Raw genomic sequence first — 21,342 nt, 5'->3', positions numbered from 1 at the left:
CGATTACAAATTGGCCTATATATGGTGAAAATTGTTGCTAAAATATACACTACTTAACAAAATTAAAGCATCACCTGTTCCACCCTGCAAAAGTAAGCAAATTTCAAGATAAAATAACTTCGTCAAAAATCATCGTATCGGGATGTTTGAAAAACCATTTTAAAGCTTGAAATCTCTACTTTTCAGATCGGTACATCAAGAAACGGTATTACTGATATTTCGTGAAGTTAAATAAACATAAATGAAGATAAAAAAAATATATAACTTCTTTAATTTTTTTTAATAAATAATGACGCATTAAACCTCAAAATTTTTTACGAAATTTGAGAAGTTCCACGATGCGAAAATTGTGCACAAATGCAGTTTACAGCATTTGAAAGACTGAATATTTACCTTTAATTTATTTTTTTCCCGCGATCTTTCGTACGATTTTTTTTCACCAAGTTATTCAATGTTGAAGCAAAAGAGATCATTTTTACTTCAACGTTGAATAACTCAGCGAAAAAAATCATACAAAGATCGGAAAAAAAAAGTATGTTAAAGATAAAGATTCGGTCTTTCAAAAGCTGTAAACTACATTCGTGCACAATTTTTAATTCGCGCCGTGCAACCTCACAAATTTCGTATAAAATTTTAAGATTTGATGCACCTTTATTTTTGTTTTTGTAACTTTATGAAATATCGGCAAGACCGTTTCTTAAATAACTGTTCTGGAAAATACAGATTTCAAGTTTTAAAATGCTTTTTTAAACATTTCGTTCAATGATTTTTTACGAAGCTTCTATCTCGAAGTTTGCCTATTTTTGCAGGATGGAACAAATAATGCTTTAATTTTGTTGAGTAGTGTATTATATACATATACCGAATATACCTATATTAAATTTCAATAACATAGACGTGTTACAATCTAATATATTTCTTATCTGGATATATGTTTCTGTTCAATAACAGCTTCGCTGACATAACTTTCGACATATCTTTCATGTTTTATTGCGATTTGGTGCGGGTGATAAAATTATCAACAGCATTTGTTGTTTCATACCACTTCTTCCACTTTATAAAGCCTTAAACTTTTTTTATGGCTACTTTCTGCAACATTTTTGGTCGTTTCAGGTGTATGCAAAGGAAAACAGCTTTGAATCTTTTAGTGCGTGCGGCACTTATCGTTAAATATGTCGTTCTCTAGTAAAAGTCGAACAATAACTTATAAGATTCTTTGTATAATGTGTCATAAAGAAAAGAACCCTTCTGTCTACTCGTACAAAAGTTTTTGATGTAACGGATTCTCAAATAAAAGTTTACCTAGTCATCTTATTAAATGGATTATACTATAAAATAAAATTGAATTAAAATGTTCCTCATAGACAATAATTAACAACGGTAGATTTATAATATTTGCAGCCACCAACTGCAATAATATATATGCAATAAGTTACAATTTTTCACACAATAATATAACTGTGATATAATACCGTGTGTTATATTGCAGTTATATTGTTGAGTGGAAAATCATAACTAACAGTATATAACTTATGTTATTTGATGTTTGCTGGGTTAATACAAAAGTTGTAGTACTGAGGGTATAGTTATACATATGTAATTTTTACAATAAATAGTTTAAAACTTATGTCGGTCATACTCTGATTAAACAAACTGCAGATTGACTACCAAAGACAAACTAAACCGACAAAAGTTTTCTATTCGACGACGCGTAAACGATTCAGTGGATAACTATGCTACGCGCAGTCACAAAAACCGAGGCAATGGGTTAAACGAATCTCTGTCACAGTACAATAAGCACTGTCACAATCACACATGCTTTGTAAGTCACCACGATTACTTTGATCTGTCTATCGAACCAAAATATGAATAATTCTTTCTAATATCGTCCGTTTAGTTATTTCACTGTATTTTAGATATTGTCACTCGTGCGTGTTTCAAGTCATTGTCGGTCGCTTTGATCGATTCAGTAAAATAACGCCGAGTTGCATGACTTGTCGCGACAACCTCGGCCAAGGATTATTTAGATTGTGTACTCTCGATGGAATATAGTATAGTACGCGTTGTATAAGTTGTATTGTGTAAAGTATATGTGACTTAGGGGCCAAGGACTGTTTTGACTGGAACGTTAGCGGAAATCAGTACGTCTAAAGACTTTAAACATATTTATTGTATAATACATGTGATATACTTATAAGGGTATATATTTATACTCTGAAATTCTTTTTTGTAAAATGTTTTACTATATATATATATACATACGTTACAAGTTGTTTAACTGATTAAATATGTGGACGACAAAATACCATTTGATATTTATGTAAAGAATATTATCCTGTTAAGTATACTAAAAAGAATAGCGTTTTTAATTTCTATTATGGAATCACTTCGCCACACATTTTACGTTTATTAACAATAAATATCTTTGTTCTTTTTCTTATTTACTTTTTTTTTACTATTTCTCTTTTTAATATTTTCACTTAAGGTATAAGTCTCTATCCTTTTTTTTATCATATTTACTTTTTATATTACTTCTATCTTTAATATTTTCACTCAAAATTATCTATTTAATGCACAATCTTTCAGAATTTTTTACTATATGAATACAACCATCTATGTATTAAAAATATACATATGTAATATCTTTTAATGGGCATTATTAATATGATGTTTTATTATTTAACCCCACAATAATATTTAATAAATTTCTTATTTTAGAACATTAATTATAATATATTTGAAAGCCAATTTTACTTCAAAAGATTGAAATATATTTGTATATTTTACAAAAAGAGAATAAAAATAAATATTACGAATTGATTTTAATTATAAATAATATTGTACAGAATGCGATTATATGTATCTTATATAAAATTTCAATATTCTTTATATGATTAGAGAAATCGATATTTCTGTATACATAACATACACACACACACACACACACACACACATATATATATATATATATACACATCACACACAATGTATACACGTATACTTTTAATTCATGATATTTTTATTTAGAGATATTTTTCTGCAATCATTCTTGCATAAAATTCAATACGTCATGTAATACGTAAAATATTTATAGAATCAAGATTATATTTATAAAATTAAAACGTACTTCGTTTTAACGAATGAGTGTGCTTTCACGAACATATTACAAGTCGATTTTTTTTATCGCGCTCAGAAGAGATGAAAGTACAATGAAGACGCAAAAATCGGGACATGACAAAAGACCGCCGCGCAAAAAAGATATACTCGTGTTCACAAGAGGATCTATAGAATATAATAGGCAAGTACTCTTATCGTGAATAAGTAGAAAAAAAAATCGATACTACAGCGACTTGTTTTCACATTTCTCAGTCTTTCCTTCTATCCGATATTATTTTTTCAGATATTCACAGATGCTGCACATCATACACGAATTTAAAGTTAACATTTAATTTTATTATTACTAACAAGTAATATCTTGTAATATCTAGTAATGATATAATAATTCCTTAATCTTTCCTAATCATAGATATTCTATTCTGTATATGCAGAATGTTTCAGACTCAACGCGTCACTTGCTAATGGCAGAGTCCTGAAATCATTTCAAGACGAAAATTCTAATACCAAGCTAAATAATTTTTTCATTATAATGAATATCGATAATTAGAAATATCAGTAATTTTATCTTCGCCTTCGTAATATTTATATCGATATTAACAAGAGGCAATTATATTAGTTTTTACTTTTAGCACTTTGCATTGTACTACATGCATTGAAACTTTTTGAATTTTAGACGGTATAATTTGCTAGCTTTAAATAATTATAATTTAAAAATTATTATAGCTTTGACATTTTGGAGTCAAAATTTTCGTTTAAAAATAAATTCAGAAACCTGTCATTATAGCAGGAGATGCATCGAGTCTGAAATACCTTACATATAAAACTTCAATATCAGTTCTATTGTTTTCTTTTTCTTTAGCGCAATTCAATATTTAAAAATACTAAAAATTTATAATATCTAATATTTATTAGCAAATAATGCCTAAGACTGTCACGTATTTTTCGAAATATTCATCGAGCAAGCAGGAGTTAAAGCTCTCGTCATAAATAACAATTTTCCTCGTGCTTCATATATTTTTCCGCGACTTCTGCATCTCTCATTGTACTTTTTATTTTCTCGCATTTTTCATGTTTTATTTTTTTCCCTAGTGTTTTTTCCGGTTAAGTGATCCCGATATCCCAGTTTCTCATATCTCCAATGAAAAATTTCATGAGCAAATTGTAAGATTAAATAAAAAAAAATGGGTGATTCTCTATTTGGTTTTAATTTAAGCTATTCTGTGCGCGATATACGTAAAACAACAAAGCTACATATGTGTAAGAAATAATTCTGACTTCTACAATGCGTCTAAAACAAACTATTGTCATTAAATTTTTTTACGTTGCACAAAGAAGCGAGTCGAGAGGTTATCAGGATTCCGAATTCTGTAACTATATACAATGTACATGTATAATAGTCAGTTGACTCAGTAGGATCCCGCCAGAGATTACGGAATTTGTAATTACTGCGTGCATTCACGTATATATCTCTTTCCTAGTTTCAAATAATTCTCTCTTACGAACGTGTCTCTTAAAACTAGAAACTAGCATGTATGGTAATCTATGTTCATTTATTTATACCAATTATAATATTTATACCAAAATTGAAACTTTTATTATTAAGAAATTGCATTTGGGTCGACCAAAGAACCCATTTATATCAGAGGCATCTAGTGATATTACGGTTCGTTCTAGCTATTAACAAGCCGTGAAATTTACTCTCTCAACAGCAAATATTATACAACGGAGACATTTCTGGAAAAACCTGCAATTTTATTTGCAGATGTAATTTTGTCGCATACTTATGTCGCCGACATTGTAAGTACGTGTCTCCGATTGCATTGCCGGCGGCAATATACTCTGGTAAAATCAGTTAACTCTCGATATTTTTATTTACTCGGTTAATGAAACAGAACGGAAACAATAGTCTTCTAACGTGGGAGTTTCCATTGTGACATTTACTTATGTTTTTTCTTGCGCTTTCTTTGCTCTTTTTCTTTTAGCGTTATATTTCTCTAAACTACAGCATAAGCTACAAGATACAGAATGAGTCACGTAAACGGATTATTTGTTAAAAATAAAAGAAATTGAAAAAGTTAATAGAAAGTCAAATATAAGAATATAAAGAATACATAACTTCATTAAATATCTACTTAAATAAGTATGTACTTGAATAAATATTCTCATAAAGCAATAAATTACTGAATTTTAAATAATTCATTTGGTTAAAATATAGTGAAGTAATTAAATATTTAACTCAAAACAACTAATTACTCGTATATAAATAAACTACATATATCTAGATAAATTAAATAATTAACATGAATTAATAATAAATAATGTTAAAAATTTTTAGTGTTAAGACTTCAATAGCTTTAGCTTTGAAGGATTCGTTCGTTGGATAAATTTGCCGTGTTGCAGCGTTCATACTTCACTCGGAAACTGTGGCATTCGCACACAAATGAAAATTACTAGGATGCACGTATATACATACGGTGTTCGGAATTGAATACGGTAGCGAATAGCGCTGCAGCTCGATTATATGCAACGTATGTTTACGGCCGTTTCGTGTCACCGAATATATCACGGCGATTGGAATGAAAATGGGGTTACTCCAGTGACAACGAGAAATACAAATGATGCGCTGCTTTCATTGCTTTATAGCACTATTCTATTTTGATCAATAATAAAAAAATTTAATAATGATTTGCATTGTGAGTGTGACTATTTCCGAACATAAGATAAAATTTTACTATTTCAAAAAATCATAAACGCATTAAAAAATAATAATAATTTTTTTCATTTATTTATAATAATGATTTGGTTTTTATTATTTTGTTTTTGATAATGAAAATTGTTTAACAAAAAATTATTACTGAATCTTATTAAATGTTTGTTTGAATAATACTAACGAAATATTTATATTTACACTAAATAAATATTTATTTAAAATAAACGAATTATACTTAAATTAAATGAAAATATACCATATATTTACATTTAATAAGTATTTTGTTAATATTATTTAAACAAATAATAAAATTCAGTAATTTTCTTTCAATATGTATTTAAAATTATATTATTTTTTGTTTTATTATTTTAATTCGTTTATATTTTTAATTTTTAAAATTTTTTTAAACATGAGGATATACTTAATTTGCGAAAATGAAATTTTCGGTCAAATCGCAAATTTTACGTCGTCTAATCTTTAAATTCTTAATTGCGAAAAGTACAAACTCGAAAGGTTAATTCAAACTCTCAACATGGGACTCTTTTTCCGCTTTTCCTCGTTCTCAATATTTCGTTTTCCCATTGGCTGTAACTTAAACAGCTTTCAGAGACTTCCTATTGCGTAACACGATCCAGCTCTGCGATTTTACAATAGCGGTTCTCGAGTTTCGCGCGATTGTCGTGTCGCTCTATTTGCTACGCAAACGACAATTCGACACCTATCTTGAATCTCGAATTGTCAGGAGATCAAAGAAGTGTTTAACTTTTCAATGCATTGCTTAATTGCAGCCGAATATTTTCATTTATCGATGATTAAAATAAATTAGATGAAGGACTGTAAACGATCATAATATGTTTCTGTATTATTCTCTTATTAACATTTATTATTTTAAATAATAATTCTAATCGAATTACTAAATTATTTTGTCACTTTATTAAATTATAAAAGACATATTACAATAACATTACTCTCTTCTTTCTCTATATATATTAAATAACTCTACATTAATTATTAATTAAATTATCAAATGATTACTGTTATAATCGTGTATTTATTACATAATAATACTAATTACATATTCGATGTCCCAATAATTAATGAATTTATTTATAGATTTAAAAAACTGGAGATTTGCAGGACATTCGATTACCGTGTATCTACACTTTCATTTGCATTCTCATATATATATTTGTGTGCGCGCGCGCGCGTAAGCGTATTATATGATATAATACATACATGCAATTTTTATTATATTATTATTGTATTTTATCATATTAAAAGGACATAAAAAATATTAACCGTAATTTTATATGAATATATTTCATATTCATATCAATTGAATACGTACTTTTTCATTATACGGCAAGTTTTTACAACTAACAGCGAAGCTTTCGATCTTCCGCAATCAACAGCGTTTCGTTGATCGCAAACATTGCAAGCTAGAGCTTAAGGCAGCGTCGTTGTAATTCGGGGCACGGTTTTCATTCGTGCCGATATTAACTGGGTTCTATTTGCTCCACTGCCACACTGCTTCGAATTTCTTTCACACTGACCTATTACCTCGTATTACTAACGTGTAAAGCGAGCGCGCATTTACCATTATTGCGCGATTAATTGATATGATATTGTATGAATAAATCCTTTGTTGAAAATTTTCATATAATATATGATAATTGTGTTGAAAAAGGGAAATTACACAAATACAAAAAGGATTCATAATATTATCAATTTAATTATAAAATCTAATATATATATATTATATATATACTTTCACATTTTTGTGTAAATAATTATTACATATACTTTATTGTTTAAATTAAAGAAAAAAAATTGAATAAAAATTATAAACCTCCCAAATCAAATGTTAATTGATTATAACTTTTTTATTTAATTTTTTATAACTTGTAATTATTAATAACAATATTTCTTAGAGAGTTGCTATTGGAGTATTTATTTTTAACAATACATGTATTGTATACACAATATAGTATTAATTAATATTATTAAAATTAATAATAAAATTAAAGAAATGTATAAAATATAGAAATTTACTTTAATTATGATAGATTTTCGAAATAAGATGTGTTCGTAAAAAAATTTGTAATAATTACTTAATAATTAATATACTCGATATTAATTACACGATGAATCACAAAGGATATATAATGCAGAATGATTCAAAGGATTATCTGAAAGAACATGGGCATAACGCACGTGAGTGAAACCTGACAAGTGCTTTAATAGGGAACCCGCTCAATGTCGAGAGAAGAAATCGATGGAGCTATCGCGAATAAGGGGGGAAGAGAAAAATGAATTGATTTATTAAAATATTCCATGCAGAAATTTAATATGCAGAAGCGTTCAAATGAAATTGGCTACTTTTAAATAATCACGGCGTACCAAATTATATATAATTGATGCAAATAAAATCAAATGCCGAATAGCAAATGCCGCTCACTTAACTTTAATTTTTCGAATACTTTCGCCTGCTTCAATTGCGTCATTATTTTTATTTTATATCGTAAAAGATCTATATATGAAATTAATTGGAAATTTCAAATTGGGTTTAAATTGTGCGTCAGATGTAGTATACTATAAATCTTTAATATTATAAATTAGGACAGTGGTAGCGTAACCTTACATAGTATATTTAATAATTAGCATACTGTAGTGACAATTAGCATAAATTTGGTAATTCGGATTTTGATTGTTCATGCGATATTAATAGGCTAATGACAAATTAATTATACTATTCTGTCAAATCACGTATTTCTCTGCATATCGTTATAGTAACAATGCAATAATCATACAAGCGTATAATAATCAAAGATACAATTATGGAATATCATTTCTGACGTAATTACAAATAATGAAAGACTAAGATAAACCATTAAAAGAAAATAATATCGTAAATTAAGGGAATGCTAGCGTGATGGAAATTGCCACGAATTATACAATGCACTAAAAAGCTTTGAATTGGCTTCACGGATTGCAAAAGTTTCTTTTACAAAATTAGAATACATATAAAAAATGTTTTCGATTTTACAAGAAAGTAAACAAATTTTTTTAATTCATTTATTTTGTGTTTGTCATCTAAGATTAACGTGTTTATTTGATAAAAAAGATTTTATAATTTATGAGCAAAAAATAAGACTACATCGCACCTTGGATTACTTGAACGAACAATACTCAGTTTATGATACTAAAAATACTTGAAAGCCTAAAAAAATATCTTTTATATACTGTAATTTACGTATATATACATATATGTATGCATGTATGTTTAACAAAGATATACAGAGTGATAAGATGACAAAGTGACAAATAAAAATGTTAGTTAAAATCGATTCTGTTCACTTTGTTCCACTAACTTACTTACAAGACGTAATTGTGTCTAACAGTAGATACTCGATCTTACAAGAGATGACACTGCAATATGTTAGATAAAGACAGATACTAATAATTTTAATAAATGTCTTTACATTTAATTTTAGATTTTTCAAAAAATAGATTGAAAAAAGGACAATCATTTATCTGAAACATTGCCTTAAAATCCAACGATAAATTCTTACATCAACATTGTCTTATGCGGATATTAACAAAATCTATATATAAAAAAATAGTGTAAAAATCTACAATAATTTTTGTTTATCAAACTTTAAAATATAAGAAGCAAAATTATTTAGTCACAATTAATTAATTTAATTTAATTTAATTTTCATAATAAAGATAAACATTTTTATAATACAAAGCGAAGCTGACTACCCTTGGACAATACAAGTTGATCAGTAACGGCATGCATTACGATGTATGCAAGGTCGCCGCGTGTCGTATTGTCATTCGAACAGCGACAGTCAAATCGGCAAGTGCATGCTCCGCGTGTCACCGCATTATCCATCGAAACACGATTATTTCCTACGAACAATTAGCCCGATTGTCAGCACTTGGAGTTTATTAACTCCCGCGATTGACAACTTATTGACTATTTCTATCGAAGTAAATATCTCGCACGATTTATCCGTTTCACTTGCAAATTGAAACAATACAAAAATGGGAATTATTGGAAAAGATATTGTTCCATAAATTAAATAATTGAAGTAATAAAAATACATTAAAATAACGATCGTTTATTAGCAATACATACATTTTATTGAATTTGTATGTTCGAATTTTTTCCTATTCTTGTGATCATCTTTCGAAAAGATTCCATCACAACCTATACAGTCCAATGATTTTATTAAAATATTTAAAAACTTATATAATTAGATACAGGTAATCAAAAAATAATTTTGTATTTAATTGAATTTTTAGATACTTCAGCAAACTGCACATTTGATTAATCAGAAATACCGTACAAAATGTGGACAATTATTTTATTATAACATTTAATAGGCGGAATTGACTACATATATATTCGGGAATATTATCCAGTGAAATGAGTTTGATAGTAGAAAGAAGCACGCAACTGTGATTAGTATATGCATCGTATTGATTGCATATAATAATTTAAAAATAAAAACCAGAGAGACGCTTTGAAAATATAAGCTCTTTTAAACAATTAATTAACGTGTCGTAACTTTGTAAAAGATGAAGTAAAACGGAATTTCCGATTGTTTTATTAAAATATTGAATTCGACAAGAATAATTGAGAACGTCAACGAAATTTCAGCGAAGAGTTTCTCGTCCGCCACAAAGCAAATTGTCTACCGCAGTTTCCGCGTCGTGATCAAGCTGTGATATCGTGCGCCCTGTCGCCGTAATCACGACGGTCACCATAGAGGCCTAATGGATCTTTTGATCATTGCCACTAGACACGTGACCCGCAAACCGCGCTACGTTGGCCTGCTGCACGCGAAATTCAATAGCTCCAAGATCGATCAACTTGCGAGAGGACACTATAGTAATTACCGTACACGCAAACGTACAAAACGTCACGAAAAGGAAAGTATTCCAAAAAGTGCAAAAACTGTGACGCAAAAATAATGTATTATCTCAAAACTTTGTCTTTCCCAAAAAGATATTCAAAAATGTATATTTGAAAATATATATATAAATATTTAAAAATTATAAAACTTTTTTACACGATAAATCTTTGTGTCATATTTTCCCAACTATTCGGAAATATGTTGAAACCATTTCTTTAATAGGATACAATTTTGCTTTTGATTTCGAAATATCTAATCCTGATCCAAAAAATCACGAATTCACGTGTTCATTTGGACTCAATATAAATAAATCCGCTTATCGACATCGAATTCTCGAGGGTTACGAGGGTAGCCCTCGAAACGAGCTCGTTAAAGAAAATCCGGTCTGCTTTGAAAGAACTTCCTGACCACGTAAAAGTCAGCTCCCATTTCATATTTCTCATATATTTCGCATTACGCTTCACTTGTTATCAGCGTCTTCTTGGAAAATGACATTGCGTAGAAAATCTTCAAGTCCTCCTTTTCCTTTATTTCTTTTCTGCACCGAGTTTTCACCACAATATTGCTGTAAATGGTGACGAATGGACGTCACATGACGATCAACGACATACATGTAACGATAAGGAAGAAAAATGAGACCGTTTCCGTCTCTCAATGAAAAATTGCAATCCTAAGTCGTCCCAGCGAGAAATTTCAATTTTTCGAAATAATTGTCGACGACATAAGAAAAATTTCCGTAAATACGATATTGAAAACGATATCGTATTTACGAAAATTTAACTAAAAAGTCAAATGCTGTCCCCGACGAAAACAATTCAAGTTGTTTTATTTCATAGTGTAATCATAAGCTTCCATACAATTTATATATTATTACATTTCTGATGAACGAAGACTAAAATAATTATATTGGAGAAACAAAATAATGGTCAAATAAATCGTTTATAAGACATTCATGTTATTTTTAAAACACCCATTATATCGACGTTTTCTAATAATCAATACACGCATGCGTGTACGTGTTAATGATATGTATAATTTGAATGTATTATAATTAACGTATTATATAAAAACTGTGTCTATTTTTCAAAAAGACTTGTTCTTATCGAGATAAAATGTATTTTTTTCCTGAGTTTTATTTTTAGAGATTTACAAAAATATAATTTAAATAATGGTATTAATCCAAATTTTAATTAAACTTTTAAGCTTTAGTTTTAACTTTAAAAAACTTTTCGCTGCATTACGAATTGCATTTAGCAAAATTATACAAATTGTATTTATTTCTTTGTATTTTCAAATCTAAAAGAGTTATAAAAGATATTCGATTTCTGATAAATCACTCTGTACATATGTCACTCGAATGAAGATACTGTGACATAGTTTTTAGCTCTTAGTTCCCTCTTGGAAAATCGTTGAAATGATGTGCATTTCGAAATTATCTGACTGGGGGATAATGACGTCGGTTAGTGCACGATATAGCGCTCGATATCGCGAAGAATAGGAAGCTTCTTGCTTCGGGATGGGTTTTGTGGACCCTGCTGAAACGGCGAATAACCCATGAATCACCGCCATCAACATCACGAGCGAGATATCTGTTAAGAACCGTAGCTTATATCCAGTCCTTTGTCGACGTTAAATTGCCCCACTACGTGAGATTTCTTTCGGATGAAATATCTCATACACCTAGTTATTTTATCATTAAACTATACACACAATAGTCTTGCTAATCCAAAACATATTTATAATATTATTAATTTTTCAAATAAAATAAAATTGACTCAAATGTAAATTTTTCAAAATTCAAATATAATTTCCATTTATATTTCATCATATGTATATAATTAGATTTAATAGCCTTTATAATAATCTAGAAAATGACGAGTTTTTATTTATTTAGTATATTTGCAGATAGAATCGCTCTTTTTTACTCACTTAAATAATACTCACTCTCTTTTTTTAATACTTTATTTTTAATAAAAGAGGACGTAAAATGTTTTACAAGACCTCGTAATAACGAGATCACGCTTGCAACGGGAAATTGATTATCACAATGCGCAACGTACAATTTTATGAATGCCTTTTGATTAAAAATCTACAGAGAGCACTGAACCGATTATTTTTCTCTCGTTAACGAGCAAATAGTAAATATCAATAGATTCATTAATGAATTCGCGGAAACGTTATCCATGAAATCCGAATATTTTTTTATTATCTCCAAATAATAAATATAGATAAAATTTAAAAGTAATAGAATGGAGTGAATATGTGGAACAATAAAATAAAAGAATAACAAAGTTGTAAAAACAAACCAAAATTAAAATAATATAAGAATTTTCACAAAATAAAATAAAAGAGGAATAATATGATATTATACTATAAAAAATTATAAAATAAAAATTTGATTGGAAGTTGTGCAAAACATATTTAATTGAATAAATATTTTTAAATGAAAGATCTTTACAAACAATAAAAGTTTTGAATGACATAAGTGAACAGTGCATTAAAGAAGCTTATTAAAATATCTCGTAAAAATTTAATTTTTTTCTTCATCAGAAAGATTAGGATATATTTATATTATATAGCTTTTATGTATGCTCTACAATTTAGAAATTATTCGCTTTCTGTAAAAACTTTGTTATATTTGTCAAATAAAATACTTATATATAATTGTATTTTAAATAAAATAACAAAAATTTATTAATATTAAAAAATATAATAAAAAAAGGAAAATTAAAGTGCTAATAAAATATTACATAAAATTTATACGTTATTAACTACTAAAGTAAAATAATGAAAATTAATACAATAATTAAATAAAAATAAGTTAAATATTAAATCTTCAAAAATAATCAAACATTCTAAATCGATTCTTTTCGTGATTTTTTTCTAGTGTGAAATAGAATTAACTCGTGAAAGAAACGGCGAACGATGAAATGACGTTGAATGTGACTTTAAACTGCACTTCTAAAGAATTAAACGTCGAAAAGAGGGAAAGAGCGATCCGTGAGAAAAAGAGACGTTCAAAAACCGAGGAACTTCTGCCTCTATTTTGCACTACGTGCAAAACATATGAAACTTCGTTTTAGAAACTTTGTTAGAGATCCGTTACTTCTCTCTCTCTCGAAACAATGAATAAAATAGAATGGAAAGGAATGCAAAAAGTGTGGAGCCAGGAAATCAGCTGCTAAAAAGTCACCGTCGCCATTTTCCTGAATGACATGTTGATGTAAAGAGATCGGAAATTTCTTTTGTTATTCCATATTTCTACAGAAGTTTCACCGAGTAGATCCTTGGCTTCGAGGAGATGTTGACAGTGTGAAACGAATAAACTCTTGGGGATCGCAAGGATCGCATGAATAAAAAATTTGCGGGTTTCTTAGGGAAGCTTCGAATAGACTGACGAATAAGAAATAGAGTATTGATAGCGGAATATCGAGCATATATCGAGGGTGTCCTAAGGGTATCGGAGAAGGAATATGAAAGGTAGATAGGAGTGTCATTGATACGATGCGGAAGGACTACGCGGAAACTCTGTCAAGAGTATCTTGATCCGAATCCTGATTTCAGGATTGATTTGACACAAAATCCACCGTTCTCAGCAATTCAATACATATGATATTCGATAAAATAGATACAGAGGATCATTTCTAGATAAAATAGCGAAAGCGCAAACGCTTTGTTATTATATTGTATTATAAATTTTATTTACTTGTAAAAGGTTTATAAAAATTTCTTTCAAAAGTTGTGATAGCTTGTCATAATTCATTTCATCTTTTTCAAACAAAAGAGAGTATCAAGTATTATTTTTTAAATTATTTTATATTGAACTTTATATTTTAACTACACATTTGAAAAACTATTTAACAAATTAAATAATTTATATCTTACACATTGTGCTTTTTCTTGTATATGGAATATAAACACATTTAAGCAATAAAAATAAAATATGTAGAAATATAATAATTGCTTTTATTCATATTTTATTTATATTATTCATATGTTTTATTTTTTCGTTATCTTTATTAAGATGATTTTTTTAATAATGAAACTATGGCAAATTGTGTAAATTTTTTATGCTACATATTTTTCTCACGCTACACCTTGTTAAATTTTAAAGTCGAATTAGGCATCGCTTGCGTAACTTCAATCACCTTCATGCATTTAAATTGCCTGTCTGAGCATGTTCGCATGTGTTAACACATGTTCGGTTCTCCCTACGCATATTCATATAAATCTCTCTTACTTTATTGACATATTTATTATATAACATCTTCACAACAAAGATACCAGCAAATATTATTTATGGTTATAATATTTCTAAAAGAATATGAAATGTGAAAGAATTTGAAAAATCTGTTGAAGAGAGAATTTAAATCTTTTATATATTTTACACATTTATATTGTTCAGAATGTAAAATCTACGTGAAATGTCTCGACATTATTGAATATCTTTTTCAAATTTAAAACCGATTTTTTTTTTATAAAAAGACTGACATATTTATTATTTTTAAAATTAAACAATTATTCATAAATATCAATTTAAGAGAAAAAATAAAAGGCAGGATTTTAAGAATATAATTAAATTGAAAAATGTTTCAATGTTTCTTATTAAATTAATTAATTGAAAATAAATTCGAAATCTAAACGAAGAGAAGTGATTCCAACTAAAGAGAGGTAAAAAGATTTGGTAAGAAAAGAAAACGAATCAATGTCATATTTTATGTCGAAAAAATTAGAAATCTTAATATTTGCCTCGGTTGGATTATGATTTTTCCGTATCATCATATTTCTGTTATGTGTGATTTCCGACGTTAATTATTCAACGAAACACATCATCGTGTTGAGAGATGCGGTCTCTCAAGATTAATTGTACGAATAATTGGACGCCGTACATACATGGCGCCGAGTAAAAGTCAATGACAGTCAGAGAGAGGTTGCCCCGACACAGGAAGAGTTCGATTGCGAGAAAGTCGAAGCATTTCTTGACAAAGAAGAACCTTTTGAGAGTAAATTGGAACGCAAAATTATTCTTAAGATACAGTTAGGTTCATTAAAGCTTTGCTTCGTGCAATCAGAGTTTTCTTGCGAATTTAGGAACGGGAACGGAACTGCATGGGAACCGATCAATCAGTAACGTATTAGACGTGTGCGCTAGAATTGCACTCGTTAAAGTAAAATTAAAGTACGTGTTCACTCACAAAATTGTTTCAACGCTTTAAAATTTTCAAAAAAGTTAGTTAAAAAATATATTAATTTAAAAAAGTGAGGATATATTACTTGTAATCTAATATAAAAATAAATATTTTATTTAGTACGTAGGTTCTTTTTTTTTATCGCGCAAAAAATTTTATAAAATTTTTTAAATATTTAAATATACATATACTTATATGTATTTGTATTATTGAATTTCTAATTGACACATTTAAATAAAATAATTTTTTATTTAAAGCAAATAAAAATTTAAAATATGTAGCTTTTAACTTTAATAAATTTTGTTTTATTTATTTAAATTGTCTCCAAATAAAATTCCATTTTGCTTTTAAAGTTAAAAATAGCAAAATGAATTTTTTTGCACTCTACGAAATAATTTCTGTTTATTTTAAATTGTAGATTTTTTTAATGTAAATTTTACGATTTAAAATTATACAAATTTTTCGATATATACTTCTTCGTCAAATTTAAATTTTAGATATATTCAAACTGAACAATTTAAAAACAAAACAAACTGCAGAAAATTTGCGAACATTCGAATAAAATGTTTTATTTGGTTTACATTTATGATATTTTGTAAATATCACGTTGTATGTACGTTGTTTCCAACCCCGTTACAATATACTGCAAACATGTTGCACACGTTCGTAAACCGAATGTGGCTTTCCAGCTCGCCAGTCACAATCGATTTTGCGAAATTTACGGCGCGTTCCCGCAAAAGCGAGACGCAAAACTGATACTTGTCTCTCATCGCGACGCTGAGCGATATCAGTTTTGGCACCGCATCCAGAACTGGTTCAGATTGAAATCGTCAGTAGACAAGACAATCCCGCTCGAAGATTACAGTTCGCGATGGTATTGAAAATGTCAGATTCGTTTAGTGTAAATTTAATGTGCTGACCAACATGGCTTTGATTTCGTGTTAAATGCAATATAATAATATTGTCACGATAATCTGTTAACGTTTTGATCATTACATTACGTGTACATATAAATAACACCTTTAATAATGAAATTAGATTTGAAATCAAATCTAAAATAAAATTATATCTTTCTTGACATCTTTTCTTTTTATTCGCACTTACACTCATCAAATGAATGTAATACAAAAACCGTATATAATTTTCTTTTTAAAATAGACATTTTGCGCCACATCGAAGCCTCAGCGACCACTTGAACATTTGCGAACATAGTGGATTCGAAAGCGACATGAAATTTCCATTTTATTCCGTTCACATTTTTCTATTGTCACTCAAAGGTATACTAAATGGAACGAAATGTCTGGCATTTTGCATTTATTTACATCACTATCACAAAACTAAAAAAAGTTTTGTGATACGATTTAAATCCAGATTACGAAAGTCTAGATTTTATTTTTAAATTTAAGTCATCTCGATCGCTAACTGACTTTTTAATCAACCATGTAAAGCTCCTATTAAAAAATCTTTAATTAATAGTATTGGAAACTGTTCATTACAGTAAGAGATTTATTTTATCATTTATAAAAATATCAAAGCATCATTAGTAATTATTAAAATACCAAATTGGATAAACGTTGCTTCAGAAGTTTGATATTTAAATTGAATTATTCAGACGTATACATATTTTACTTTGATACTTATTGTTAAAGAGGCGTTGCTTAAATTAGAATCCACCTATTTACGCAACTTTTATTATATTAAAAATCAATCAATGCTTAATCATCGAGTGTTTCAAATTTTTCTACGAACTTATTAATTAAAATTAAAATAGGATTCTCAAATAAAAAATTTACTACGCTATATTTCGATTATTAAATCACAATTCTATACTTGGACGTTTCGGTGATTCCTTTGGCAGCTAATATAGCAAATTCGAGAGCAACGCAAAATTTCCATTTTATTCTGCGTTCGCATTTCCCGTTGGCGTTTATAAACGGACAGGGTGTCTCGGTGGCGCATTCAAAGTGCGACGGAGTGACGTGTGTGCACGAAGCGCGACGTGGTCCGCGTTATTATATAAAGAGCGAACACGCGACGTACCACGGATATGTAATTTATGAAAATACAGAAAACTTTGCGGCAAGGTCGCGCAGAAAATGCGAACCGAGAGCCACATATCGATCGAACGCGGAAAACTATAAAGCGAAGATAGCATCGCTCACGACAAAAATAACTGTTGGAAAGTGTTATTTTTATTAGCAATCAGTCTCTTACGTTTGTGATTCAATTTTGCTTCGATAAAACATAGATCCGTAATTTTTCCTAATAAAATTGAAATTTACGAAATATAAAATTACATAATTTTGGAGCAACGAAACAGCAGTCGTGTTACGCCAACATTATATTCTCTCAAACATTATTACTCTAATATAATATATAAATATTATATTATTATATCATCATAATATGTATTAAAATTTTGATGGAGAAAAAGAGGGATTTATAAACCTCGTAATGACGAGCAATCTGCACAATACGGGAACAAATGGTGAAGCATTATTTCGGAATACTTTTTTTCCTTTTCTCACTTACTCTTGAAAAGTGCATTTGTTGTTAGTCCACTCGTCTCTACCTTCTTTCGCGCCTTTTACTCTAATTGGACATTCAAGAACAGCACGTAGCTTTCGGGAGCATCTTTTGGATAGAACCGGAATTCTTTTGGAAGAAACTAATGGCAAGTGTTCTCTCTCCTTCCTTTCCTTTTTCCTCTTCCAAATATAAAAATGTCTTGGAGATTTAACACACACAACCATTTTAACAACACGCTAACGACCTCGCTATTTTTATTATACCTATTAGATTATTTGGCAACGGATGAAGCAACATTTGAGAAAGCAGCTAATATGACAAATAAGCGATCATATTTCAAATATATGCCTCGTTTATCCAAATTATATTATATTTGAGTAACGTAGCAGAAAATATTCACTCCATATTTCGCATGTAACGAGATATTTAGGATTTGAGTCAAATTTAGACAATTTTTCTATGATAAAGCATTGCGATTTATGCTCTTTTTTCTACATTCATATAATACACGATATATTTATTTTGTCAATTTCTAATTTCTACATTATATTATACTTATAGCGATAAAAAAAATTTTATTAATGATGAATTGCATTAAAAAACGATAAGAGTGTAATCTCTCGTCTCACGCTTCGCGTATTAATACAATATTAATTAAAAGTTGATATCAAAATAAGAGTGTACTGGCTGAAGATATTAATCTTCTGAAGATTTTAATTAATCAGGATCTAAAATTTCATTCATAACAATTACGCAATATTAAAAAAACGACTCACCGGTATAACATGCGCTCCTGACGATCGGCCTCGCGATAAATCTTGTAGTACATCGCGATCATGATTATCCCCGGTACCCAGAAGCTCACACTGGAACTGACGACAGCATAGAACTTGTTGACTTGGAATATACACACATCCGGATAGTTCCTCCTGTACTCGAGATGCTCGTTCGTAGTATACCATCCCGCGAAGATCGGTAGGAAGCTCATAACAGTCGGGAAACACCACACGACGCTCAACATGGTTCCCAATCTCACGTTCGTCATGATTAACGGATAGTCCAGTGGTTGGACGATCGCGTAATATCTATCAACGCTGATGCAGCAAAGGTGAAGAATACTGACGGTACTGAAGAAAACGTCCAACGAATTCCACACATCGCACATGAAATACCCGAATAACCAGCGTCCAAAAAGTTCCACGGAAGCATTGAACGTCATGGCGAATAACGCTACTAACATATCCGCCAAGGCCAGCGAAACCACGAAGTAATTGGTGATTACCCGAAGCTTGCGATGTCTCATGACCGAGACGATGACTAACAAATTGCCGAGAAGAGCGCAAAGGATGATGAATATCATAATAAAAGCTTTTAAAGTTAACAAGAGAACATACTCGATATCATGATGGTTTTTACTGATGTTTCGCTGGCCGGTGTCGAGAAGAAAAGCGCTCGGTAGATTCGCGGTGTTGTTCAGATCCGTCTCGTTGAAACCCATCTTGAGAAACAGAAGTTTGTCTCACGTTTCAACTGACGACCGTCTTTCGATGACTTTTCTCTCGTCTTCTTCCGCTTCTTCCTTGATATGGCTGACGTGCGATCGATCCATTTACGAAAGTCAAGTTAGTTATGGTTTCGTCTAGCCGATGTTGTAGATCGCAAAGTTCTTAATTTGCAACATCAAGATGATTTATTTAGAATGTTCCGTGACTCACTTGTCATTAAGGTCCAAAATATAAAAATAAGGCGAGAGTACATCTCGGAAAATAAGCTTTGTTGAATTACTTGGATAAATTGGTACTTGAGCTTCTAGACGTTTCGTATACTTGGGTCTTCTTGAGTTAATGATTGTCCGCTTATATAAATTTTTGCGATCATAATCATAATTGCAAATTTCTTTTCTTGTATCTTGCTGCTGCTATTATTTTAGACAATTGTAGTTAGAATTTTTCCGAATTTCGACGTCCAAACGAGATTTTCATACGGCACATTTTTCATAGATTTTAAAGTGTCTTCATGCAACGATAACCTGTGAACAAAATATGCACAAATATACATAAAAAACGAAATAAATAATGCAACAATTTTAAATGTATGCAAGAGTCTTACGTATTCACAAATCTTGTATATCTACAGCTGAGTATCTTGATTTGTGTAAAAAAAATGATTTATTTATATTCGCAAAACATATCGCAACACGAAATAATTTAAATTAGTAGTTTTTAATTAAAATGTGTGTAAGTTATTAATATAATACTGTGCAATACTGATTTTATAGAAGATATAATAATAGACTTCCTTATTATTATTTTATACATGAATTTTGAAAATAATCTCAAAAATTAACTATAAAATTTCAAAGTAATTTTATTAAAATTTGATAAATATTTTAAATTTAGAGAGATACGATTTGATTATTTTTCTGATTTTTAATTTTGATAATTGATTGTTAGGAGAAACTCATTCTTGCTTGTACTACTCTTTGTGGCTTAATATAACTTTAACAAAGTTGGTTAATTTAAAATTAATTATTATCTCTATTGTTAAAGAATGCAATTCTACTTATTACATACAACAACACATAATTAAAGATAATTAAAGTTAATTAAAAATCGTCTATTACTCATAGAGAAGTATGACATTTTAGTTTCAGTAATATCATTGTTGATAAAAACATATTATTCCGTTACTCTTTGCAGTAATATAACTCCTCATCAAAGTTAGTTAATTAAAAATTGGTAAATGTGTAGGGATCTGAAAATTCCAATAGTTTCATTGTTGAAAGAATCATGTTTCACGTCGCCACGTTTCCGATTATTCGGGCAATAATAGTTTTTTAAGACTAATTAAAAAATAATCAATATTTATAAAA

At 29.2% G+C, this 21,342-nt stretch overlaps 1 protein-coding gene across 1 annotated transcript in view; it reads right to left on the bottom strand.

The window, feature by feature from the left end:
* The window catches only part of LOC108774826 (octopamine receptor beta-1R), a 48,614-nt gene extending 28,509 nt beyond the window's left edge, over positions 1–20,105 (bottom strand). The window contains exon 1 of the mRNA XM_018541033.1: positions 19,247–20,105. Coding sequence (XP_018396535.1) covers positions 19,247–19,968 — 722 coding nt within the window. The 5' untranslated portion in view covers positions 19,969–20,105. The remainder of the gene's footprint in view (positions 1–19,246) is intronic.
* Between the last annotated feature and the right edge of the window lie 1,237 nt (positions 20,106–21,342).

This window comes from Cyphomyrmex costatus, unplaced genomic scaffold (genome assembly GCF_001594065.2).
Source record: "Cyphomyrmex costatus isolate MS0001 unplaced genomic scaffold, Ccosl1.0 scaffold275, whole genome shotgun sequence".
Lineage (NCBI taxonomy): Eukaryota > Metazoa > Arthropoda > Insecta > Hymenoptera > Formicidae > Cyphomyrmex > Cyphomyrmex costatus.
This window is presented reverse-complemented; position numbering and strand designations above follow the sequence as displayed.